The sequence below is a fragment of the Orbicella faveolata genome, unplaced genomic scaffold (assembly GCF_042242905.1).
Source record: "Orbicella faveolata isolate gen_17 unplaced genomic scaffold, um_ofav_v1 contig_35, whole genome shotgun sequence".
Lineage (NCBI taxonomy): Eukaryota > Metazoa > Cnidaria > Anthozoa > Scleractinia > Merulinidae > Orbicella > Orbicella faveolata.
In genome coordinates this window covers 21,692,692-21,720,369 of record NW_028301564.1, presented here as the reverse complement: position 1 = coordinate 21,720,369, position 27,678 = coordinate 21,692,692, and the positions used below count along the sequence as shown (strand labels likewise).

Below are 27,678 nucleotides of genomic sequence, written 5' to 3'. Positions count from 1 at the left end.
CTGGCAGCTAAATTAAATGACACCAAGAATTCACCATCAATTCATTTTAAACTCGTTTATATTTAATAAAATATCTTATCTTATACTTACTACACTGGCACGAATTTCATTACCTGCCTATTAAAAGCTATTGCTTAAAGATACTGTTCTGCGATCTCTTTTCTTTTTTTCCTCTTTTTTATGATGAAACAATCTTTTTTTTAATGAAATAGCCGACAAAATTCCAACGTCAACGGAAACAAAAAGAACAACTGTGCTATAATATACTGTGCATGAATAGTTGCTAACTACCTCTACAGCTGACCAGCGCCATTTTTGTCATGTATAGTGCCGTAGTTTTAGTGTGTTGACAGCCTTGAATGTAGTAGCAAGGAGAACATGGGGAAGAGGATAAAATGTAACCGGTGTGGAGGGCTTACCGGGAAGGAGTTGGTGGGTGGCACTAAGATGTAATGGTTGAGGATTTTATCTCAGTGCCCATTTTCTCCTCATAACCAACCTCAACATACTGTAGTCTAAATGGTCGGTTCTAATAACTATTGTTTGTTCGACTGCGTGTGACTACTTACAGCAACCATTCTTAATAGGTACCGTGCAAAAAAAAAAAAAAAAAAAAAAAGTCACGTATTCTAACGTCGACTTGTCCAAAAGCTCCTGGCTAATCAAACAGTTTCGCTAAACTGCAACCAATTTACATCTTTACAAAAATATGTCTGCACAAAATATTCAAATCAAATTGGCTCGATGTTATCAAGCTTACTCTCTAAATCCACACTACTCTAATTTCATATTATAATTCAATCTATAACCGCATGTTTGAAATTTCATTTCACGAGATAATTTCATCACTTCATCCTAAGATAATCACAAACCTGGCAAACTCAAAAAAAGCCCCCAATGTAACAAATGCTGATTAAAACCCTTTTTTACACAAAGTTAATTAAAGAAATCTATGAACACTAAACCCATATCTAACAAATTTCTGATACATATTTTCATAATCTACGCAGACTCAACATAAATGATGAAACCTAGAGAATTGCACATAACTTCTCTAGAGAGTTTGTTTACCCTTCCTAATAAATTCGAATATTTTTAGTTACTCCTTTCCCGACTTGGTGTCGTAGATTCTTTTCCTCTTAAAAAAGTTACGCTTCGTCAGAAATGAACTCAAATCTCTTTCCTTCTACCGGATTAGAGCTGGTGCGAGACCGTCTCCTGAAAATTCTGTTCATGAAACCGTCTGGTTCGCTATCCAAGGAGTCGTTAGGAGCTGTGTTTAACATGGTGTAACCAGACCAGAAGTTTCTTGAGCCCATGTCCATATCCTCTACTTCCGGTTTTTTGTACCTTTAAGAGAGAGAGAACAAAAGTCTCTGTTAGTCAATATAGCGTCTACGTGGAATCAGTGTTGAGAGCGCATTCTCTCTGCTTCCTAGAACTCACAAAGGGTTTTCTAACGAGTGTCAAGGAAAGAAAACCGATGAAATCACAAAGCCAATCACAGAAGCGCCAACAGGCACAATGAACCAATCAGAATTCGACGTTACATTAGGTAGCAAAAAGCACGGGAAGTCGTGCACATACGTGTTTCATTTAATAGTGTTTAAGGAAAAAGCCATTCCCAGGTTACCTTTCCAGAGTTTACGTAACCGGAAATGAATTATTTCGAAAATTTATAAAGGAGATCACAAAACATCAGACTTAAAGATGTCCAACACTTACAATTTAAGCATGAGTGACGAGGCAACAACAGACACTGAAGAAGCCGCCATCGCAATACTCGCCATCCATGGCTTCATGACCACGCCCAGGGGTTCAAACGCTCCGGCAGCTAACGGAATTCCGATCATGTTGTAGATGAGCGCAAATAGAAAGTTGATGTAAATTCGACGGACTGTCACGCGGGACAGGTCGATGGCCACGGCTACATCCATTAGATCGCTCTACAAACAACACAGAATAACAGAGAGGTAAGTTAGAGTTCGACAAACGGATTTCAGATTTGTTATGCGTCCGTCGCCTTAACGATTTAGCAGTAGATCAACTCGAGTGATTTTCCAAAAAAAAAAAAAAAAAGAAAAAACAGCGCTTTCCTGTTCGACTTTACGGAAAAAGCCACGTAATGTTGCAAAAAAAGTGTGCACTCTAAAATATTTCAATCGCAAGGCTATCGCATTTAATTACTATACATTTCTTTCATTGCCAGTTGTGCTGTTCTTTACTTTCATCAGCTATTTGCACGACGATGCAGGATACCGTTGGAGGAAATTAAAACTCGACCACTTTCGCGACTTTGTTACCTTGATTAACACGACATCAGCCGCCTCCACAGCCACATCTGTTCCGGTACCGATGGCGATGCCGACATGGGCCTGAGCCAGTGCAGGGGAGTCGTTCACACCGTCTCCAACCATGGCTACAATAAACTTCTTGTCTTGAAGGGAACGAACTTTTTCCACTTTGTGCGAGGGCAGAACCTCGGCAAACACCTGCTCTATTCCAACCTACAGGTTCATCAAAGGCGGTAACTTTTAACACAATCAAGTGGTCTGATTTCACTCGTCATGCAACAATGAGATATGACCCAGAGTGACGCCCCAGAAAGGACACTAATGTATAGCATAACCAATTCCTATAGGTGCTGGAGATGCTGGGGTTTATGGCGATCTATTGATTTTTGCAATTCGAGCGGAAAACAATAAACCAAAGAGGCACACAGAGAGCCTAAAAACAAAACTGAGGTGGTACAAAAATATATACAGATTCATAGATTTGGGAAAAAAGGTTTTGTATAACCATCAGACAAACCAGAGTATCCTTCCTTGCAGGAATATTTTTAACGTAACTAAAATCGCCATGCCCACACAATGGTTTCTTTCACGTCATTGCAATATTTTTTTCAGAGTAGTACTTGAAGAGTTTCTACCAGAAAACTGAGCAGTTCTGTTTGCTTCACTTTTAATCATCGTGATAGTGCTGGCGCGCAAAACAAGCAACCAACATAGTTAAGACACACCTTAATTACATGAAATTTTTGGCGAAATTGTCGCGAAAGATAAGTGTCGTGAACACTAAGTGACGGTCGTTATGTCCAGTATTAAAGGAAGCATAAATTTATTACACTAAAACATACCATGTTAAAGTTAAAAAAGAGCTTAAACGAAGACAAACTGTTTTCTTTCAACGACTCTGTAATGCACTAAAAATTGTTTCTCGACTGGTTCTCACAAGGCAGGAAAACTATGTTGACGCAATTCTTAAATGGCAACAAAAACAAGCAACTTGTGTTGGTAAACAACTGACCTGCTTGGCGATAGCGAAAGCTGTCTTCTTGTTATCGCCGGTCAGCAAGACAACACGTATTCCCATTTTCTTCAGAGTGGCTACTGTGGCCTGAGCCTCGTGTTTAACCGTGTCGGCTACAGCCATCATGGCTACAAGGAGACCTAATGGGACAAAAGTGTCTCAGAGTTAGAATTCTGCTATACAAAGGTTTTACTCGGCCGGTAGAACCTCAGGGTTAGCGTTAGGTTTACCAAAATCTAGGCTCATCCAATTACCTGAGACAACAGAAAAGAGTTTCCCCCAACTTACACAGTAAGAATCAATAGCTCATCACGCAAACCATTCTTGAAGATTGCGTGACAAGAACATCTTCACAGTCCTGATTCTTACCGTCAATGCCGACGAGTACAGCGGTATGTCCCTTTTCTTCATGCTCCTGCATAGCGTCTTCCATCTCATCAGTGACCTCCAGGCCGTTCTGCTGCATCCAATCTCGGTTGCCAATGATCACGTGACAAGCGACTGGTTCTCTGGGAGTCACGCTATCTTCCCTAACTTCTGCTGCAAAATAAAAACACAGTCACAAAAATTGAGTATTGAAAGTGGAAAAACAGACCGATTCTAAATTAATGAGAAGCTTGTCTACAAGATAAAAGAGCGATAACAGACAACGGGAACAGAGAGAGCGTGGGTCTACACTGAACGTTTGGGTGAAACCGAGTTGAGATCTAAGGTCACACAAGTTATCGAGTTTTCCTCAACTAACTCAATGTTGAATCGGCAGATGTAACCACAAAGTAGCAATATTCGTTTCGCGTAAAAGCATAAGGCTGGTCACAAATAAAGGTTCTTACATAGCGCACATATCACAATTGTACCATGGTAATTCAACTACATTTGTGAGAGTGAGATCGGACATCGTTTAGCAAAGGCGCCTCTGGATGCTGCTGTCAGTTTGTTTATGATCTCACCTCGCCTACCCGGCCCATGGTAGCCAGCGAGAGATCAGATAGGACTACAACACAGGGAACTCTGCGTTCCACTGTTATCGAAGAATGTCGGGTTCTTTATCGTGCCCCTTGAGACGCAACCATCTTGGTGATCTGGCCGGGATTCTCACGAAAAAGCAGGCGCCAACCAACTAAGCTAACTCTTACGTTATACAGTTCAGTTATATCTCACCATTATCACTTTCGCTGATCACCGATGCCGGATCAATATCCTGGCTCTCATCTATCACAACTCCGTCAACCTTGACAGTCAGGTTTTTCTTGTTTTTGTCCTTGACAGTCTTGGGCTTTATCAACTCCTCAACACCGCTGACCTTGCAGGACAAACCGTACCCAGGCACGGCTTTGAAATCAGTACACTGGGCAAGAGTTTCGGTCTGAAGTTGCTGATGAATGGTATACGAGTATTTAGCTTACATGACGTCACAATCAGTAACATGACATAACAAAGATTGTCTTCAATTTCAAACTTTTTGGGGAGGCGCAGCGACCTCATGGTAAGTGCACTCGCCTCCAGGTCGAGCGGTCTGGGATCGAGCCCTGATCAGGTACATTGTGTTGTGTTCTTGGGCAAGACACTTTACTCTCACAATGGGCACCTCTCTACACCCAGGTGTAAAAATGGGTACCAGCAAATTTAATGCTGAGGGATAACCCTGCGACTCCTCCCTGGATGGGACGCAGTCGCTTCATGCTACTGAAACCGGAGATAAGCGCCAGCCTGATGGGCCACTTAGCTCGTATGCAGACTTAATCTTTCACACCTGGTGGGTGTCGCATTATCTTGCATCGTGATATCATGCGCTAAGTAGCTTTCACAAGAGGTAAATTGTTAACATACCTGCTTGGCATAATTGGTAATGGCCAGACCAATGGGATGCTCGCTGTGGTTTTCTGCAGTGCCTGTCACTGCCAGCAGCATTTCCAAGCTACACTGGCCTGGTTTAACAAACAGAGCAGTCTTCACCACTTCTGGGGAACCGTGTGTCAGAGTGCCTGTCTTGTCGAACACCACAGCATTGACCTGCAAATGTAAGATGGCTCTGCATAAGTGAACTGAAATATGCCTTTGAATTCTGGAGGTCCCTGGTTCAAATCCTCCAGCCTTCCGCTATCTGGATTTGCTCTCGGTAGTCCCGAGTTCAACTCCTCAGCCACTTGTGAAAACAGCCAACTGGTCAGCCTCCTACCAGTTGCATTTCTTAATAGTTTACCTTCTATTTGCAATATTTGTTTATTTATTTACATTGTCCCCATCTAGCAGAACAGCCGAGTGCTAAATAAATTTGATACTTAAATAAAGTTGTTTGTTTGATTATTATTATTTTTTTGCAACATTTGTTTATTTATTTACATTGTCCCCATCTAGCAGAACAGTCGAGTGCTACATAAATTTGACACTTAAATAAAGTTGCTTATTTGATTATTATTTTTTATCTATTTTGATGTCCAAAGAAAGAAATTTGACTTGCAATTAATGAACTCCTAAGCGGCCTGTACGCGGTTGCCTGTAAAACTTTTCTTTACTGAGTTGCATTTTGCCTATGTTTAATTGATATTCAAAACGAGTCTTCAAACGAAAATGAGATTTATTTGCATGAATAAGAATGAAATTGCAGGCAGAACACATTTTAATATCCATGGTTTACAGAAGACTTAACACATAAGCAAAGACAACTATTTTAAAAGAAGTTAAAATTGAACAATTTCAAAGTCACCTTATGTGCAGTCTCCAGTGGTTCTCCTCCCTTGATAAGTATTCCATTCTGAGCTCCAATGCCTGTGCCCACCATGACAGCTGTTGGGGTGGCCAGACCAAGGGCGCAGGGGCATGCAATGGCCAGCACTGTTATACCGATCTGAAAAGCGAAGGCGAACACGAACTCTATCCTGTTATCCTTGCTGGCCTGCGGAGAAAGAAACAAGGAGGATTAAACATACAAATTAAGAACCTACGTGGGCTACATTGGCTTTTGACTGTATTGGGCTGGACTAACTAAACAAGTCAAATTTCGCATCAATGGACCTTTTCAGCAGTATGGCGGCCATTTTGAGTTTTATTGTTTCAAATAGCTATTATGGGATGCTCAGGGGGCAAATTAGTATGTATTTGCCCCCTGAGCATCCCATAATAGCTATTTGAAACAACAGAATTCAAAATGGCCACCACATCAATATTAAGGTTCATTGAACCAAATGTGATTACAAGCTTTATAATAGTTAATCTCTTAATGATTGGTGCGGGCCGTAATCAGTCTACTGTACGGCCCACTAAAATTTCAAGCTGTTCCAGTTGTCGCCAAAACATCTCGTGATTTTCCCTAAGTTTGCATAACGTTCATGGCAAATAAACTAGCAACAGATTCGTGGCAAGGCAAAGCCAGCTCAGTGTCACAAACTATGGCAAACAACACTCACATCATAGGTTTTCCTTAGCAACGTGATGTCCACAAATCCAATAACAAGCCAGACGACCCATGTCGCGATTGAGATAACAACAACAGTGGGAACAAAATACGCTGACAACTTGTCTGCAAACTTCTGAATCGGGGCCTGCAAGCGATTGACAATTTCTCTTTTTAGACAGAAACAAAAAGATTATCCAAGGAGATATCAAAATGAGATATTCCACACCACGAGTATGAACTTGGCTAGTGCACTGGATTTCAGAGTTTTGGACAAGACAAATTCTTTTCAAAGTGCTTCTCTTCACCCAAATGTATAAATGGGTACCAGCCACTAATTAGGTAAAATCTGAGAAAAAAAGTACTCGGTGGGATACCTGCAATGGACTGCCTAGAAAATAAGATAAGTAACAATGCGAGAAGTATCACACAAAACTGAGTTAAGCATCGACACTGACAAAAACGTCAGGGCGTGGTTGTTTTAAAGCTTATTACCGCCGACACCAATGAAATGGTTTATTCAAGTTTATTTTCTCTAGTATAAATTAAAGTAGGTATTTTTTCCAGTGGTAACCAGGGTTTGAGATCAGTAAATACTAAAACTGAAAAACTCAAATGTAGACTGAAAACCTACATGTAAGTCATTGTTACAGAACTGGAATTTTACAATTTACGCGATTCTTGGATGAGCTTGACCATGCTTTGGACAACCGGGCCCAGCCAGTTTGACCGTTGGCAGGTTAGTAAGATCTTTTATCGTGTGATTTCAAGGGTAAAGGGCCACTTGTTTGTTGGTGTCTACCATCATGTGCCACCTTCTCTAAATAAAGCTGCTCATGAACTTACTTACTTTAATTGACCTGAGAGAAACTAAAGATTTGTGCCTAGGTCAACATGTTCCTGCATTTTCTACTTGACTTGTAAATCAAATGCAACACTTCCAATTTCACGCTTACCTTGGAAGTTTGAGCCTCCTCAACTAACTTCACAATCTGTGACAGTGTAGTGTCCTGACCCACATGAGTAGCCTCGATCAATAAGGATCCATTTTGATTGATAGTTCCACCAATCACAGAGTCTCCTGGTTTCTTGATGACAGGCATGGATTCTCCTGTGATCAAGGATTCGTCTGCAGTGGATGTTCCTTGAAGAACTTTGCAGTCAACCGGTATTTTAGCTCCTGGGACAACCTTGACGAAAACAAAATGTACATGCCATCTTATTCAGCGTCCACACTATGCCGGAGGAATTCAAAATCACAGCTTTATTTCCACGGTTAGTCCCACTGTCCAGGCTAATCCGTCACGAAAACGGGGAGTTTTGAAAACGCTATTCAAACCAGAGGACTTTGAAAATGCGGGTTTTTCATTTTCATGTGGACAGGGACATTGTGTTGTGTTCTTGGGCAAGACACTTAACTCTCACAATGCCTCTCTACACCCAGGTGTATAAATGGGTACCGCTGAATCTAATGCTGAGGGGTAACCCTGCAATGGGGGGGGGGGGGGGGGGGGGGAGTAGAAATACTCCTAGTTGTTTCATGCTACAGAAATCAGGATAAGGTCCGGCCTGATGGGCCACTTGGCTCGTATGCAGACTTAACCTCACCTCACATGGTACTGCATACCTATTTTAAACTGCAGCTAATCACTTTTTCAAAAAAGGTAAGACAAATTCTTGGCAGGACATTTACCTTGAGCACGTCTCCACGCTGTACCAGATCAACATTGATGACCTTCTCACTGACCACAGTCATCGTCCCTGGCTGAAGTTTAACCAGCAGAGCCTCTGAAGGTTGTAACGACAACAGCTTAGCCAGCGCCTCTGATGTCTTCCCTTTTGCCACATGCTCCATCCAGCGACCAAGAGAAATGAACACCAACAACATCGGTGGAGTGTCGAAGAATGTCATTGGGCTGTGGTTGCTCTTCTCTACCATGGCGACACTGACAACAACAATCTGGCAGAGAATGGATTGGATATGTAATGAGAAATTCAATTCTCAAAAGTGACCAAAATCTAAATTCCCCCTACACTATCAAAGAGGCAATCAGACAGGTGTACAGATGGAAAAGAACTTTTCACTCAGCACCCATGCAAGTGTATTGCAATGAAAGAAAGTGTTTACATAAAAAACAGTTCAACTCCCACAGAATTGGTCAGCAACATGGCCGCGATTTCATTGTTTTGGGACACCAATATGGCTGCTGTAATGTCATATGAAAACACCCTATAAAGAGTGTCATCTTTCAATTCACTGTGAGGATAAATATAAGTAATATTACTCTCTGACTCTTAAAGTCGGCAAGCACAACACTCACGGAGTAAACATAAGCTATTGAGGTGGCCAGCATGATCAGCACATCCATGTTTGTTGTCCTGTGTTTCAGGGCCTTGTAAGCTGTCACATAAAAATACTGTCCACCAAAGACCTACAAAAAGAATGACACAAGAAAGATGTTAAAAGGAAAAAAAAAGTGGTTTTCTACCAATATCATTTTCATTACTTGGCTTAGACAAGAAAAATTGGCATGATTAACACATTTTATTACTTTCTAACATTTTGTCAATACATGTTTGTTTGCAAGATAAACAAATACTCCCAGGCGCTTAATGCTACAAAAACCAGAATGGGTCCCTGGGGTATGATCCACAGCGGGGCTTTTGCATTACCTTTAGGGTATTGAGCAGAAAAAATATGACAGGAGATAATGTGTTGTTTTAGAATTGGTACCTCTTTGGAGTGAAAAAAAAAAAAAAAAATTTCAAGCCATGCCCACAAAACAACATCCTGGTACCTCTCAGGGGTTCTGTTCAAAATTTCTGACGAGTACCCCCGTCTTTTTGATATGAGAGTCCCCCGACGTCAGGCCACTTGGCCTAATGCAAACTTTTCCTCTTTATTCATGTAGCTAGTAAAAGCAATAACCAATTGCTTTGATTTCGAGTGTAGTCAATACTGACCTGAACTGGGGTACACAGGATAAACATCAAAAGGTTCTCCAGAGACAGACCAGGCAAGATCATTTGGTTTGGCCTCTTCTCCAGTTCATCCAGGATCACATAAGTGATAAATATCACAAATGTTGGCACTCCAAATATCAGCGAAAACAGAAAGGATCGCCTCCACCTGAAAGGAGAGAAAAGTAATGAAATAAATATCCACCCAGGGGCAAATGCAAAGCCATGTATATATTTCCCAAAAATATTGTTATCTTTGTGCAGTATGAAAATGAGCTGCAATGAATGTTTCAAAATCATTAAGATGTCATTGTCAAGTTGAAAAATATGTCAAAACGTTGTTTCATATATTTGCTCATTTTCACATTGACATATTTTCTACAAGCCTTGCTTAAATCCAATGCATTGTATAAATCAACATAATAAATCAAAACACTGAGCTAACATTGATATGGCTGAAAAGGTGTTGATGATGCTTCTAGTAAAGTTCTGCAATTTTCTTGCTCTATTTTCCACTTATTATCTTCTATTGCCATGGTGCAATGTTCTGTGAAGGCCAATTTTGCCAGCTGAAAGAGAGCTTAAACTACTAAATTTTCAGAACAGAGAGCAAAATAAATGTGACAAACAACACAGAGAAATTTTAACATTTTGAGGTTGGGACTTCAAAGGTGTAAAAATCATTGTCTGAGGGAATTCTCACTTCGATGGCAGTAGATGAAACGCTAGAGAGTGACCATTCAAACAAAAGCCATTGAGCATTTCTTGCACATGGTACTGTTTATAATGCTGTGCTAGGTGGCTCTTGCTTTACTGTGCAATATTATAATACAGTTATTTTTTAAAAAAATTCCAGTCCTCTTACTTGCTTATTTCCCTTGAATGATCTATCCTGTCTTTTTTCTTATCGTTTGTGTCCAGTGATGCTCCAAAACCCAGTGACTCAATCGCCTCTATGATGTCCCGAGGACCTGTCGTTTCTGTATCAAACACAAATCGGCCACTACTGGTTGCCAAAGCAACTGATGCTCTCAGTATTCCTGGTCTCTTGCTGATGTTAGATTCTATCAAATGCACACAGGATGAACACGTCATGCCTGTTATCTGAAGATAGAATGCAAACAAAAATAATTTTTTACACAGGCCACCATAGTTGAATTGACTGACTATAAATGTGTGGTTTACATGCAAGTCTAGAAATTAACCTGACTATATCAGTCCAAAATCAGTCACTATACTGTTTTTATGTTTTTTTGTTTTCTTTTGTTTTTTCTTTTGTTTTCCTGACGTTTTTCTTGTAATGCTGTACAAGGGAATTCTAACTGAAACCCTAGTGTGTGACCATTCAAACAAAGCTATTGAGCAGCACTCTCAAGTGATACTGTTTATGCTCTACATACAAGATGGCTCGCGCTTTTAAGTGTACAAAAAGTAGAGGGTGGGCGAACTCACAATTAAGTCAACCGTGCCTTCTCCCTGCCCACTTTGATCCATCAAATCACAGCCATATCCCAATTCCTTCACATGGCAAACTATTTCATCTGCAGTGATCATTTTCTTGTCAAATTTGACTTCTGCTTTCTGTGCTAGTAGGCCAACAAGGACAGATTTTATTCCTGGAGGAAAGGTTAAAAGTAAAGAGATTCCATCATTAATTTATTACAGAAGATAAAAACAACCTCTTGCCCTGATAAAGTGGCAGATGCAGTTGTCAAGACAAGATGGCATAAAAGTGCCAAAGTAAGACCTCTGTACAAATACCTGTACCATCCTGGAGAAAACAAAAGTGGCAACTGTAGGGAGGTGTCAAAAGTAAATAATGTAAAAACAGTAAATGCAGTCAGTAGAAACAGTCACTGTGGGTATTTTGGCTCAACTACATCTCGCCAAAATACGAACCATGGCTCAACCAAACTTGCCTGATTCACTGCCAAAGCATACCCAAAAGGTGTATAAAAGGTAAAGGTAAAGACAGCATACGAGCCAACTGGCCCATCAGGCCAGTGCTCATCTCTGTAGCATGAAGCGACTAGGAGTATTTCTACTCCCCCCTGGGTGGGATGCTAGTCCATAGCAGGGTTACCCCCAACATTAAATTTGTCGGTACCAAATTAGGACTGGATACATGTATAATAATAATAATAATAATGCTGCTGCTGCTGCTACTGCTACTGCTACTGCTACTGCTACTGCTACTGCTACTGCTACTGCTACTGCTACTGCTACTGCTACTGCTACTGCTACTGCTACTGCTACTGCTACTGCTACTGCTACTGCTACTGCTACTGCTACTGCTACTACTACTACTACTACTACAACTAATAGCTTACCCTTTTTCTTCATGAGGCCTTTTTCAATGCTTCCCACACATGATGCACATGTCATGCCAGTAATGTGTAGGTAGATCTTGTCCATATCTTCGTCACCTGTTAACTCCATGGTCTTCGGGGCGTCACGGTTTCTACTAAAGGTCACCTGCCAATCACCTCCCAAGTTGTGCTCAACTGCCACGGCACCCGAACCCTCCTTACTTGATGCCTCGACATCTAATGAAAACAACATCAAAAATAGCAGAATAGCTTATTAAGTAACTTCTTTCTGGCAACTTAACAACATTCAGTTATCCCCGATCGTAATAATAATAATAATAATAATAATAATAATAATACTAACAATAATAATAACAACAATAACAACAACAATAACAATAACAATAACAATAATAATAATAATAATAATAATAACAATAAGATAAAATAAGATCCCAGGCAATATTAGAATAACAGAGCTACAGAAGACCGTCCTCACATAAAGGACTCTATCCATCAAGTAATCCAGCAGACTTATGACTGCCCTAGGCTCATGGATTGAACTCGGCACCATAAGTTAAAATCGGCAAGACTTTAAGGACTTAAAATAATAATAATAATAATAATAATAATAATAATAATAATAATGATAATAATAATATTAACTATTTTTATAGCAAGAATTATTAACATATATATATGATCAAATGCACTTTACAATATATACAATAATAAAAAATAAAATTAAAATGCACTTTCTAGAATAGCTTGTCTCTTAAGATCAAACTGATCTTAACAACCTTTCTCTCTTTATTAATTACATATGATGCTTTCAACATTGCTGATCTTAGCAGTATACAAGAAACATTTCAGCTGACCATAAGTCGCACAGTAAGTAAATTGTAAGTCAGTGACTAGCTATAGATGCAGATTAGAAAAAAAAAACTTAGAAGCATGCTCATTGTCAAGACCAGATCGCCCAAATCCTGCCAACACAATTCACAATTGTCCTCCCGTTTTGGTTTCTGGCAAAATGTCAACTAGTGAAATTATCCGTTCGTAGGCTCTTATAACTGTTGTTAACATATAGTAGCTTCTGTGCGTGTACATCTCTTCAAATCTCCATTATTGTACTCAATGTGGTGTTTAATTTAACTGCCAGTCTCACGTCTCTATTGCCATCATGAATACAGTCCTGATCAACAAATTCCCAGAACCAAATTCCCCATGCGCAGATAATAAATAATATTGAATGATTATTATCCAAGCACAGGTAAGGGGAACCTTAATTTGAACTGGGAATTACATGAACATGTATAAAAAGTGTTTAGACTTATCTATTACCAGAATATCAATAACCTCCTTTGTTTTACAAAGTGTGTCTCATCAAGGGTGAATTGCTACCTGGTTGACCACAATCAAAACAAGTCCTGTTGCCATCAAAATGACTTTGTGATCAACCCAGTGCTTAACTTTACATTCTTTAAGGATCAGCCATTCAGGGCAAAAGATACTGTTGAGTTCCTTTTTTATAAGACAGTACAGTACATTATTATAAGAGGAACAATGTTTTTTTTTCTGTCTTGTACTTTATGAATATTAATTCTAGGTCAACTCTTGCTTGTATTTTTCACAGGTAATTTAATCAGCTTCTATGGTCTATGAGTACAAGTCTTCTTTGTACTTGACATGAGCAGGTACCAAGAAATATGACAACTAAGAATTAACACTAGTTACAAAGATCTATGCCAAAATGACTCTCATGAGGAAATGGTCAGGAGCGCTCTAAATTTGTCAATTTTGATAAATGTTTCTTTACTATCTACAGGTTTTCTTTTTTCACCTACAGAAAAAATACTCTAATTATAAATTTTTACTAGTTTTAAGTCTTTTTCTTTTCATAAAGTACATACTAAGTAAATATACATACAACATTGTAGATCTACTGCATGAAAATAATTAGTTTATTTTCAAAAATACGTTTGGAACGTTTATTTTGTTAGCTCATTTCTTCTACTAACAATAATTTGCAATTTACCCGCGTAGATTTCAATTTCTGTAAGTTTGGTAATCATTCCATTTGCTTTTAAAACTTGAGGAAAACTGCTTTTTAACATTAATAAAATATAGGCAATAAGAATGAGCTAGCTGGTTTAATTACCTTCAGAGAATGATGCATCAAATCCCATGTCTTCTATTCCTGCACGCAAATCTTCTGGAGTTGTCACTAACTCATCATATTCTATAGCAGCGCGTTTATCGTCGAGGGAAACTTTGATGCTTTGTACACCAGGCTTAGTGGACATATTTCCCTCTATTGTCTTTACACAGGACATACAGGTCATTCCTTCTACGCTTATCATTGCAGTACGCACATCCTTGTTTACATTGCAGATGTCATCTCCTATCAAGCGGGCATCAAATCCCATCTCTTCAATAGATTCTCTCAACTGCTTGGCTGTCACTTTTTCAGGTGAATAATGAACTTGAGCTGTCTTTCTCTTTAATGACACTGAAATCGACTGCACGCCACCAAGTTTAGAAATGCTCTTCTCAATGGTCTGGACACATGAATTGCATGTCATTCCATCCACATTGATCATGACCATCTGGACATCATTTGTCAGGGGAGGGGAGGCTGAAGGAGACGACAAGGAGGCATCAAAGCCCATGTCATCAATAGCTTCTCTAAGCAAGCCTGGATCAGTTAATGATGGGTTGTATGTAATTGCTGCCTCCTCATTCTTAAGTGACACTTTGACAGCTTGTACACCAGGCTGCTTGGACACACCCTGCTCAATAGTCCTGACACAAGATTGGCAGGTCATTCCTTTCACAGATATCTTCACCTCGCTGCTATTCTTGAGGCAATTTTCAAGGCTTTCAGCTTCTTTATTATCAACCATCCTGTCCTCTGACAGAGCCAGTTCATTCTGTGTCAAAACATCAACAATTTGCTTCATTGATGCTTCAAAGCCCATTTCTCCAATGGCTTTTTCTAACACTTTTCCAGTCGTATGTCTCGGTGAGTAGGTAATTTTTCCTTCTTTTTCCTCCAGCGACACTTCAATTTTCTTCACTCCACTTAGTGTAGAAATATTTCGTTCAATGTTCTTTATGCAGGAGTTGCAGTGCATCCCTTCTATACCAATGTACACAACTCTCAGCTCCTCCTCGTTAAGCTTGGAGATGTCTTCACTTTCATCAGTGAAGGAGACTGCTCCTCCTTTACCTTTTATGACAACCTGTTGAAAATAAAAAGTAACATTTATTATCACCATGTCCCTCTAGACTTCTCAGAGTATGAAGAAGTGTCTGTCTAGCAGCCTAGGGCTATAAAGTGGATATTTCTGGAGGACTACAGACTTGATCCATCGCTTTTCTAACAAGCAAGCAACACTCTCCAGAGTTCTCACTCAACCCCGCCATGTCCTTACAAGGTGCATATAACTAAGGCAAAGTTACATGTACTCTACAGAGCTCTGTATATTGAATTATTGGCAGATAATGAAAAGGCAATGAAAAAGCCCTTCAGGCTAAAACATGTTATTTCCAGCTTGCCCAATCGACAAACTGGAAAACATATTTATAATTTTTTTTGTTTTTGTTTTTTGTTTTTTTTGGCAGCCAGCCAGTCAGCCAAAGTGGGCATCCAAAATGTGCTACATGTATAGCGCCTACTCAAACAAACAATTTATACGGCAACATATGAAAAATAAAACAATTTTCTTTAATAAGTGGCCGTCCACAGGATGCCTGGATGCCCATCTGGCTAAAAGCTTACATGTATAGTACAGCCAACCACTCAGCACAACATGGTCATATCACTGACACTAGCAAGAAACATTTCAAAGCATTTTTAAATTAAATGTATTTTGAAGAGTTTTGTATTTCAGGCAGACAAGAATTCAAAATAAGTAGTGTTGTTCAATTCTACTGGGATAACCAAAACAAGGCCAAGGCAGCCAATTGCCCAAAGAGTAGCAATCCATTTTGTCAGATTGCGATGTGATTCCAAAATGTTTTTTCAAAATTAGAGAGCATGAGTAAGAGAAAAACACTAGACATTATACAGACCTGTGAATGTTGGTGTTTTGAAAATAAACACGGAACTATGAGTCAGAGTAACTTGTACACCTACATTTACCAAGCCTGCTAAGTTACATTATGCTCCCCTGTTTGTAAAAGTATACAGACTGAGATCTTAACAACAAGAGCTCTGAAAATTCATTCAATGAAGGTACATGTAACTCATTGAAAACAGACAATCTTTCCTTCTTTTAGGTAAATAGAAAAGGGATAGTGATTAGTGAGATCTAGAGACAGTCAGGCAAGAAAACTACATTGTTCATGTACAGACCTGCTTACAGTAATTTTATGGGCAGAGAAATTAAAAATCAAAAATACTTAAAATTAATTAAAAGTAACTATGGACCTGTGGTTTGATAGGAAAATTTGTTCCCATCCAGGAATCTTTTCAAACCTATTTTCATGATTAGCACTGCAGTTATTACCTGAGATCTATCACATGAACAGAAAAGAACACCTACAGCTACAAACTCCTTTAAATTTATAAATAAAATAAAAATGTGGGTGAACATGATTTTGGATTTTGGCCCATCTTGTCTTCAACACTAAGAGCTGGTTTTTACACACTTGTAGAGACAGATTCAGAGACCATGTGGAAAGCAGAAGAGTCAACAAAACTTCACTCCAAATAATTCTTGCAATGAAAAGAAACAGCATAGGAAAGGTAATGTCTTATCTTTGCATGTTTGAGGAATTTGAAGACTTCTGTGTTTCTACTGTCTATAGATCTAACTCTGATGCAAAGTTAGATACCAATGAAAACCTTCCCTAAATTAATTTTTTTGATCTACATTATTCAACTGTCTTCAGAACTTGATGACATTTTTTTAAAATCTATTTGACCTTACAAATGAGAGTGTGCCATGTACATGTTTAGTGCTGTTACTGCAGCTATACAAACTTACCGTAGTTAGTTATGTTAATTTTAGTAGTGGGATATCTGTAAACTGGCCGTATGGCTAAGCATATTGCCATCTTAAATAAAGTATCCTATCCTATCCTATCATTCTGTTAGAGTATAGATATAATATTAATCATATGATGTAAAAAAATATATGATACTTAAAATATACTTTTTACAAATGCCCCACTTGTTTTTCAACCACGGAAAACATTTAATTACAAAATTATTATCTAACATTTTGAGATGAAAGCCACAGGAAAGGTGGCCAGTTTTCATGTGGGTGTACTTTATATCAAATTAGATTTAAAAACATGTGTGCCACTTAAGGTTTTGGGCCTGAAGAACCAAAATACACAGCAAAAACCCCCTACAGAAAGACAAGAGATCAGAATCAACAAAAAACTCCACTTGTGTATGACTACTGGCCAGAATCAAACCCAGACCACACTATGGGAGATGGGCTCTTACCCAATGTCGCTAATGCTTCCCCTAACACTGCTTTGGATATGTAGCATTGTAAATGATAATGAAGACAAGATTAATTTGTATATAATTCAAAACATCTAGTCTTACAGGCACTTTACTGTAAGAAAAAATTAATCTTTATGCCTGTATTTAATACATTTTACGAGATACCTTCAAGCATTTGAAACTAAAACAAGAATCATTTTAAACTAAAGCCATTCTGAGAGTCAAGTTAAACAGGAACTCCAATAACTCTTTTATAAGCAATATTTTTCATATTAATATTAAAAGAGAGTCTCACCAAAACTTAAGGAGTGTCTTGACAACTGAATTCTCTGAACACGATGAACAAAACTATATTTCTACTTCTTTGCTTCCTTTTCACCTGCTCACTCAAAAGAACTACAAAAGGACAGTATCTTGTATTTTTTGTGACAGCCTGGCAAGAGAGTAAATATTGGCTTTTGGCCTTTGTCAACTACCCCCCTCTTGAATGAATGGTAATAATTTAGGAATAAAATATGCATTTCAACACCTGGCATGAGAAGCTATCAGCTGTATTGAAACAAACCAAAAAGAAGGCCAATAGGATCATGTTATTTTTTATTTTCAGAGACATTTACACAAATATATCAACACAAGCATCTCGTAACAGAAGGTATCATCTGGTAAACACAACACTGCAAAATATCTTGAGGGTGTTGAAATCAAAGAGAGGAATATTAAGCTTACCAAAATGATAAATTGCCCTCTAATTAAATCGTGTTAAGAGTCACTTTCAAAAATACGTCCCCTGTCGGATAAGTGGGAGGAAAAGATTGATTGATAAAAGAACAATTTGCACTATAGCACAATTTATTTAACATGCAAATGATTGGATTTTAAAAGAAAAATTAAAAAAATATTGAATCCTTTGAAGAAAAACAGTTTTAATTAAAGAGGTTACAATGGCAGTACATGGAAAGGACCAGAATTTCTGTAAGTCTCATTGATAAATGGCATTATTTTTAACATGTGGTAATTCATATTTTTGTGTGAAGGTTACATGAAAAAGCATGTATTAAAAAGTGAAATGTTTCATATTTCTCACTGATGAGCACTCTCTTAGGGTAAAATTTAGCTAGATAAACAACATGACATTGAAACAGTGCCATTGAGGCCAAAAAAAAATGAGGATGAACAATGGTCATCACTTGTGGCAATTGAAGGACCTTCAGAAATTGCAATGCAAAAAGGTTTGAAATTCAGAGAACAGACATGCATTTAACCCCCTTAACAGAACCTCCTCATGCTTGATGCTAAACATATTTTCCCTAACTTAAAAACCAGTGAGTTCACCAGCTGTTCACTGCCTACACATATGACACCGTACCTCTTTGGATAAACCAAAACCTTGACAAGTTTTCAAACTTGTTGACGATCCTAACATACATCCACACTGTATAATGTTATATATGTTATCTTTTCTTAAGGTTACAGTATACCTTCAGGGGTGTCTCGCGCGCAAGCGATGTAGCGCGTGCAGTTTAAGTTGTAGATACCTAAACCCCTATATCAAATTAAAGCTTCTGGAGCTGGCTATCAAACTGTACCAAGAATTTTGAAAGAAAATGAATTGTCGAATTTTTCACGACCACTAAATGCGAGCGCCCGAATCACCTTTTGAAAGCTACAAGTCAAAGCGAATTTCCTTTTTCGCCAATTTAATTTTTTCCCCGGTTTCAGGGCCCAAAGCGCTTAAAAAACGTGTCTGCGTTTTGGCATATTCAATTGCAGTAAAAAGTTACAGAACATTTTCGAAATAGGATTTAAAAAATGTGGAGTGATCGTACAAAAATCGCTCTCGAAGAAAAAGTATTTCGTAATTAACAATTCCCAGACACGCTTTTGTAGTTTATATGTTAAACTAGCCACTGTCCAAATTTAAGAGCAATTGAACAAATTCCCTTTGAGTTATAACTCTTTAAAGTGTCTGCTTCAAGTGAAAAAATTTATTCGAGAAAACAGCGCTAAGAAAAATTTTCTGCTTCGCAAACAAACTCCGCCCACAAACGCCTTCAACTGGGTTCTCAGATAACTAAGCCAATCAGTGGAGGGAAAGTTTAGTACCGTTAACCTCCTGGTGAAATTTACGCGCGAATCTCTAAAAAACTCTTGTGTTTCGCCATGCGCTCAAGGAACCGAAGGCAGAGAGATAATTTTTCTGTAGCTCGGTTTTTCTTGAAGCTGGTCTGGCAAAATGGGGAAGACTAAAAAGGATACGGACGTTAGAGTGGCTGAGCGAAGGAAACAAACAAAAGAAAGCGCCGAGAGCAACTGTGTGTGGGCAACTATGCATGGATTATACTTCAAATGGTCTCAGTGAGTCCGATGATTCGTCGATATCGGACTCATCAGAAGAGTCTCTGTCAGCATCCCTGTTATTGCTGTCAAGTTCCGAAATTTTTACAGAACCTTTCTTTTCTCTTACCACGAATATTTGCCCACCTTATACGATAACTATAGCTTCATCCGCGTGGCGAACTTTCGCTTCTTCACTCATTGATGTATTTTCATTCGTTCTTCGCTGTTTTCGCTTTTTCGAACCGGTCCATGGTTTAAACGTGGTCTATGTTTACTTATAACTTAATGGAGACACGCCTAATACCAAAAATGCTGGGTAGTCAGAACAACAATGCTGATCAACTGAGTAGTCAATTCATGACATCCATATAGGTAATTCTCGCGAAAATCGTCTCGGTTGATTGCATACGCGCCATAGGGCTGTCAATCAAGAGGTAAACTTTTACTTCCGGTGAAAACGTAAAACCGCCATTTCTCCGCCAATATTTAGCCTTTTTCAAAATTTTTTTTTCAGAAATTAGAGATTATTCTTCGACCACTATTTTGACCCAAAAATCCAAATTTGTGGAAAATTGCCGACGCGAAGGTATACTGTAACCTTAAATCTGCAGGTCTGCTTGGTTTCAAACTTTTCAACTCTGAACAGAAGACCAAGTGTATGTATGTGTACATGGAAAGTTGAGCTACACCTTGACAATTACACATGACTTGACACCGAAAAAAATATTTGGAAAAGGAATTGAAAATAGAAGACCTGCAAGCCTTGAAATATGTGGACAGAAGGCAGCAGGCAGAACAGAATTTTGAACATCCAAGACTCATTTACATCAAGGTAAATACGTCGAAATTTCATATCAGATATGTGTGAGCTTTAAATAATCTTGGGTAAATCCATAATAGGCCAGTAAAGAGGAAGTACTGTTGCTTATTAGGAAAATACTTGTACTCAATTTTGAGAGATAAAAAGTGTGAAGTCTTAAGTGTGCAGTCTTTCAGATGTATTAAAGATCTTAAATTTGTCAAACTGCAGAGAAAAATGTAAAGACATGAATGCTGATTGCAGTCAGTTACACAACTTAAATAAGTAGTTCTGAAAAGAATGCCTGAAAAAAATCCAGGCTTCAACAAGCCTGTAATGGCCTCTGCAATATAAGGCACTGGAGTGGGTGCTCTACCAACTGAGCTATCAAGCCAACTGGGAGCTGGTCACATCGTGAGCTTGTAATATACCCGCAGATGGTGTAGATCCTAAATTTGAACTGCAGAAAGATGTAAGGACATAGATGACCATTCAGAAGAAGTGCAAATACTAATTATAATTTTGGATTGTTGTAACAGAAAGTCACATGGCCAAGAGGTTAGAGGGCATGATTTGAAATCAGGAAGTCACAGGTTCAAGTCCCATTTTTGCCACCAGTTGGTGTAAGTCGCTCTTGGTACATTGTAGTTCTGAGTTCAAGTCCTTGCTACAGTTATAAATAACCAACTGTCCTGCCTCTAGCCAGTTGGGATTTTTAATATATTATGTATGTTCATTTGTTTCATTACAGTTTGTTTCCATTGGTTCTGAAAAGCCCCACTGGGGAAGTGGTCAGATTACAGTAGTTATTCTAAGTTAGACCAAAGAAACTGAAAGATCTCTACAGGCTTCCAGGATTCATTCAACATAAATGTATCTCATAATTGCAACCTAAGGGTGCATTCCTTTGGGGTGATCTGGATCAGGATCAGTGATCCAAGATCACTCGGATCATGGTTCATCAAAGGAAGTGATGAATCCGAGACCAGAGTGGATTCGTTGGTTCCTGTGATGCACAATGATCCGAGTGATCTTGGATCACTGATCCTGATCCAGATCACCCCAAAGGAATGCACCCTAAAATTTATGGGTATAAGAATAACTTTATGTAAATTAGGTCTTGAAACGTGCCTTTGCATGCTTCAGTAGTTGGATAAATAAATGGACCAAAATCTTTACGGTCAAACAAGTTTGTTTGTTAGTCTATAAAAACTATCAGTCTACTATTGGTGCCTTTTTAATTCAAATTATACATTAAGTTTTGGTAATCTCAACTCTTGATCAAATAATGATCCCCATGAAAATGTAATGGCAGTTCGATTCGGTCAAAGTGATCCAAATGAGCTTTTAAAAATATCAAAGGCCCTTAAAGTCACCGCTCGTTGTTAACACAGTAAGCAGTATATAATATACGAGTTACGTATGGAAAAAAATACTTCAAAAGCCTATGCAAATTGCCATTTCAATCTTACAATTCAACTTCACCTGTGGATCCATTTTGTAGAACGAAAGATATCGTGATAGCTGTACGTTAACTTTTAAATCAGGCCAGTTGAGTTAAGCAACCCCAAACACGTTTTTCTCCAAATCGTGGACAATGAAACTTCTGGGATGAGGTGACCAGACCCGCAGCTCTCGAATTCTTGTTAAGATTCCGCCGAAGCGGCACGACTAACAATAGGATTTCTCAGATCATAATCGCCAGAGACGCAGTTTACAGACGAAAAGAATGGACTCTTCCCGTCTGCCTGAATCCGCCATGTTTATCACGTACGATTCCCATTTCCAATCACGTGATAAAGGAATTTGGGCAATACTAACACCTGAAGGGACCCCTGGAGCAGATGACGACTTGTGTTTCCCTTCAGAGGAAGGGTTGGTGCTAAAGAAAATACTATTTCGCCAAATTTGTACACATAAAGGGGATGGGAAAAAAAAAAATCGTTAAGTTCCCTTCCCTCTTTATACAGTACAATGAAAATCTATGTACAATGTACTTCCGTTTCCGCGTATTTTAATTTCCTCAATGTGATTAAAATGCTCAGACTGTGTGAAATTGTAAGCTTGACTATAATGCATTTCGAACACGCAATCAACAGTGTAAAATATTAATAAAACTGACATTGAAACTTCAGTCTTCGTAGTAAACGTGACGGACGATCCATGTAAATTAAGCGGGGTAAACTTCCTTCAGTGCTATCAAGTGTTATGAGTTAAAGGTTCTGTTTGTATTGGAACAATAGCATTGCTACAATTCTGCACGTAAGCAAATTCCGTTTTAGCTTCATTGAGCTTTCTGTTTTAGGTGGAAATCCACGATCAAAAATTTGAAAATTCTTGCTTAAACTGTGCTTAGGGCGCGGTCATTGGCAAAGCGACCTAGTCCATCTTAAAAATTCATAGTTTATTTGTTTGTGTTTTATAGTTTTGTCTTCTTCTTACAGCATAGCAGAGAATACAAGGAAATGCAAAGAAATTCGACCTTGAAACGCCTGTTGAAAGGCGAATACAACACGTGATAAAAACGAGTACATAGAACAGTATCTTAGTATACTTCCTGCTGAAAGACCACAGCCGGGTCCAAAAGTTTAATCCCATTCGTATCCTCGAATTTGAAAGTCGAGATAAACAGATCTGAACGCTATATTTTCCAGCTACATATCGACCAACTATACAAAAAGAGACTTTCAAGTGTAGTTTCAGCCTCGTTTGGCAGAACGAGGGAACTTCCTGGCGTTGAGAAATTGCGTGACCTAGAAATCTATCGCGAATGCTTCTCATTTTGCGGGCGCGAAAAAAACCGTCAATGAGAGAACCAATTTGTCTCCGATTAAAACGTCTGTCAAGCTGAACGCAAGCGTCGAGGAAGAATCCGAACTTAGAATTTTTATTCATCAATCGGTAAGCGAAAGATAGCCGTAAATTTCAAGGGAAAATCAGATTAGAAAAGAAATTTATGTGCTGTTAATTGCGTAAACTAGTCACGCATGAATAGAACAAACGATCATAGCGGAAATATAAATCGTTAGTGAAGCGAACTTATGCCGACTGACATCTTAGATCACGAAAATGTTCTAAAGTCGGTATTAAAATTGCAACGCTATTGGGAACTCAAGCAAACCTGGCTTGAACTTCCTTAAATGCATTTATTTTCATACATGACACAGCTGAGTAAAATTTTACTTCTTACCTTGTTGTCCAAATATGTTTCAGAAGCCATTGCATCGGATTTCAGCAACGGAGTGCGTTCGTTTGGCGCTGTTAAATGCTTGTTTCTCTCTGAAAATCTAGAAGCCAAGGACCAACGTGTTAGTATGCACAGTGCACTCCCTACAATGAACTACCGTAAACAAAGACAGAGAATAAATACGTGTGACATCCCGTGTACCTTCAACCAAGGAACCAAGGCTCACAAAACCTATGGAACACAGCTACGAGTATCGTTCTGAGCTCGTGCCTACGTGGCACCTTATGATAAACCTTTCTCACGCCCCGTGCTATTTTGGGCCTTTTTCGCAATGCTGAGTCACTGACACGTGACATGTTGGCAGACATGGCGGAAGTCTTATTTGGGAGACTCTAAAAGGACTGGGAACAAATCCCTCTGAAGTGGAACGCAAACCTAATTTTGACCTCTGGCTTTCCAGAGTTGGCTTTCCAGAGTTGGCTTTCCAGAGTTGGCTTTCCAGAGTTAGCTTTCCAGAGTTGGCTTTCCTGTGCACGGTTATCGGCCGACAAAACAACATTCCTGTAAGGACATCAAAATGGCCACCCCGCTTGATTTTTGCAGGGCCATGTCACGGCCAGTAAACTGGTACCGTTTAATGCTAAGACATGTGATAAGACATGTGGCGAACATGTGAGTATGGGAGCAGGCCATGTGAGCTCGTCTTTCTTTGACTCCTTTCCATTCAGTCGCCGTACGCTTCGCTATTATGTGCTCTCAACGTTAGAGTTTGGCGAATTTAAACGCTTCGACGGTAGCATTTATCGAAATCTGAGGGAATTGTTCTTGTTTATTAACACGGTTTGGCTTTGGGATGATAACCGTGGGAACAGCTACATTTTGATTGCATTTGTTGATTAGTTTCAGTCGCGACAGATAGCTCAGTCTTTATCCGGTCGAAATTTTATTGTTTGGAATCGGTGGAAAAGTACTCTGAAGGCAAGATCCATAAGACTTCTTTATTCATCAGGGGAAATACTCGAATTAGTCGCACGGAGTTTGTTTACTATAAACGATCACGCGAAACGAGCACACGGTTGCAAATGCTAGCTTAGAATAATGTACGTAATTGAAATATTCTATGAAACTTGAGAGTCTACAGAAACTGGCGACGTCACGCAACGTATCAACAAATCGTGACCTCTTCACTAGCATGGACTTTGACACTATGCATATCTGACTGTAAAACCTCGGTTGCTGCTGAAAAATGTTGATTTTAGCAATAGACAAAGGTTGAAAGTCAGCTAGTGAAATCATTTATTACGGTATATATATATATATATATATATATATATATATATATATATATATATATATATATATATATATATATATATATATATATATATATATTAAAGTGAGAGCGTCGAACGCACTCTCGTAATCTCTGATTACTACTAGTATAAGAATAAACTGCTCACTTTTTTTTTTTAGAGAGAGGAGGATCAGAGTTCTGGTTAAAAACCTCTGAAAACAGTGTTGTCATTTTTTTTAAACTAATATTAACTAAATTACAGAGCAAAGATTTCATGTATTGAAAATGTTATAGGTTGGACTCCTGCATAATTGTGGTCTTAACCAATATTGAAAATTTGAAAGCATTGGGTTAAAATTGAAGGAAGTCATTATGCTTCAAATATTGGTGATCGATCTGCTGTTTGGGTTTTATTTAGGTCTTTGGGAACCAAATAAGCCCGGCGAACGTGGGGGATGGGGGCAGCGGGGAGGGAGGGGAGGGAGAGGGTGTGGTTAAAGGAGTCACGTTACTTAAATGTTGCATTGAATACCTAACTATGTACACACCGGTCATAATTGTTGAAGAAGTATAAGAGCCGCATGGCCGGAGGAAAACAATATTCAGGACGGCGCGCGGTGGCCTCATGGTTAGTGCGCTCGTCTCCGGATCGAGCGGTCCGGGTTCGAGCCCTGGCCGGGGACATTGTGTTGTGTTCTTGGGCAAGACACTTTACTCTCACAGTGCCTCTCTCCACCCAGGTGTATAAATGGGTACCGGCGAACTTAATGCTGGGGGTAACCCTGCGATGGACTAGCATCCCATCCAGGGGGGAGTAGAAATACTCCTAGTCGCTTTATGCTACAGAAACCGGGATAAGCTCCGGCCTGATGGGCCACTTGGCTCGCATGCAGACTTTACCTTATCTACCTACCATGCAGAATTCTCGGTATATAAAACTTTAAAGCTTTCCTGTAAAGCGGTATAATTGAAATATACTAAATTGCACCAAATTCTGCGAGCAATTTTTGACAGCAAACAATCGTTGCTATGGCGTTGCTATGTTGAAATAGAGCTACAATAAATGTATTAGATTTCCTCAATTTGAACGTAAATCAAGGCATCATTGGAGCAAAATCGCTTCAAAATACGTTTTGCAAACGCTCAGAGATGTCCATAGAGTCAGGCAAAATGGTTTCTGGGAGCCTGTTCTAGCTATAGGCTCTAGGTCAGTGGGAACGATCGAAATAGTAAGCGGGTGGTCACTGACCTATATTTTAATTTAGTCTATTCAGGCTAGGTTTCCAGGGGAGAGGCTAAATAATCCTGAGTGCACTCTTTTTTTTTTTTAAGAACGTCTAATTTTGGAGCTGAGGCTGAACGTTCTTATATTTTTTTGTGCCGGATTTGAGGCTGAAAACGTTCTTAAGATGTTCTTAAATTTACATGGTATAATACTCCAGACCTTGTATCAACTGATGACTTTGATGGTGTGGAAGTTATTTTGGAACAAAACATGCCCTTAAGTATTTGGGTTAATTTACATTTTTGTTACCTTTACTTTTGCTTGTCATTTGATATACAGATTAGATCAAACTGACGTTCTTAATCGACTCTCAGCCTGAGGAATGTTCTTAATACGCTCTTACAATTTTGGTTAATCTCAGCTTCAACGTTCTTATCTAAAAAAAGGGTGTATAAGACCACGGTATTCATTTCACACTGATCTCCTCTTCCACGAAACCGTACAAATCAGAAACATTTATAATTATGCTAAAAAGATCCTATTGAAATTATACAACTGGCTTAATTACATGCGTGTCATTTAGCCCTTAGTTTTACAGTTACAAAGCAATAACTTTTATGGATTTCTAGTTCCTATTTACCTTTTCATAATTCCAGTCGTCCTCCCATAGGTAATCAGAATTGTTTATGCTGCCTTCGACGCACCCACGTGCTCAATTCCCTGACGATCGAACGAAGATCATGTCTGTGACATGAAAACAGAGGCGCGTGTAAAAAGAATCGTCATCACAGAGTTGAGTTCAAACTAGCGCAAATTACTAAAAGAAAGCCAGATTCGTGACCGCATAAAGCGTCTAGTCTAGCTCTCATTTGACCTGAGATTCTAATCGCTGTTGGTAGCTCAGTCTTTACGCTTGGCGTCAAATTTGAGCCTATCAAGACTGTATCCAACTTCTTGAAAGTGTCGGCGAGAGTTTTCTCTAGATGAACTATATATGCTAATGGGAGTTAACTACTCTCCGTAATTCTTGCTTCCCGTAAGCCTAGTATTATTCTATCCTGCTATAGTTTTTCAACACATACAAAGTTGCTCGCAATTCGAGCTTATACTATGTTAAATTCTATCGTAGGTGCGTTTCAATTTGAGGCCCTGGGAATTCCAGAAAAATCCTGTGCTGCGTAACAACGCGACGCCAGAGAAACAAAGATTCCGGCTTCAGATCACATGTGCCAGTCACTATCAGCGTCTAAGAACTAAAGAGTAACCTTAATCGGCTGAGTTATCACTTACCTGCAAGCAGCGCTTGATTTAGTTACACGCAATATCCCAGACTGGAAACTGTCTGTGTGCGAGCAGGTCGAACAGCGAGCGAAGAGTCCACTGCAATTAGTGACTGACC

At 39.0% G+C, this 27,678-nt stretch overlaps 1 protein-coding gene and 1 long non-coding RNA gene across 6 annotated transcripts; one reads left to right on the top strand and one right to left on the bottom strand.

Annotated features, from left to right (window-relative positions):
• Positions 1 to 40: 40 nt before the first annotated feature.
• LOC110056504 (copper-transporting ATPase 1-like) lies at positions 41 to 27,678 on the bottom strand. Of its 4 annotated transcripts, XM_020763000.2 has the most exons (20): positions 27,570 to 27,678; positions 26,920 to 27,023; positions 23,764 to 23,860; positions 14,135 to 15,218; positions 11,995 to 12,210; positions 11,117 to 11,280; positions 10,530 to 10,768; positions 9,668 to 9,833; positions 9,025 to 9,135; positions 8,397 to 8,663; positions 7,660 to 7,893; positions 6,717 to 6,851; positions 6,017 to 6,205; positions 5,140 to 5,322; positions 4,471 to 4,684; positions 3,679 to 3,849; positions 3,307 to 3,449; positions 2,304 to 2,507; positions 1,726 to 1,946; positions 41 to 1,350 (listed from the first exon to the last, which is right to left on the bottom strand). In XM_020763000.2, the coding sequence occupies exons 2-20, from the start codon at positions 26,925 to 26,927 to the stop codon at positions 1,149 to 1,151; spliced, it is 4,248 nt and encodes a 1,415-aa protein (XP_020618659.2). In that variant the 5' UTR covers positions 26,928 to 27,023; positions 27,570 to 27,678; the 3' UTR covers positions 41 to 1,148. The 4 variants fall into 4 exon arrangements, with proteins under 4 accessions (XP_020618659.2, XP_089129305.1, XP_020618661.2 ...); XM_089273179.1 differs by lacking the exons at positions 26,920 to 27,023; positions 27,570 to 27,678 and adding an exon at positions 23,962 to 24,052; XM_020763002.2 differs by lacking the exons at positions 23,764 to 23,860; positions 26,920 to 27,023; positions 27,570 to 27,678 and adding an exon at positions 22,059 to 22,378.
• LOC149103749 (uncharacterized) lies at positions 18,057 to 21,487 on the top strand. Of its 2 annotated transcripts, none has more exons than XR_016201913.1 (4): positions 18,057 to 18,409; positions 20,386 to 20,606; positions 21,113 to 21,196; positions 21,325 to 21,487. It is a non-coding gene; the product is annotated as an uncharacterized LOC149103749 (long non-coding RNA). The 2 variants fall into 2 exon arrangements; XR_016201912.1 differs by having other exon boundaries at positions 18,904 to 20,606.

Coding starts and splice junctions, on each gene's coding strand:
- LOC110056504 (XM_020763000.2), bottom strand. Junction 15,219..23,763: donor AAACATATTTGGACAACAAG/GTAAGAAGTAAA, acceptor TATTTTCAACAG/GTTGTCATAAAAGGTAAAGG. Junction 6,206..6,716: donor TGCTAAGGAAAACCTATGAT/GTGAGTGTTGTT, acceptor CTTTCTCCGCAG/GCCAGCAAGGATAACAGGAT.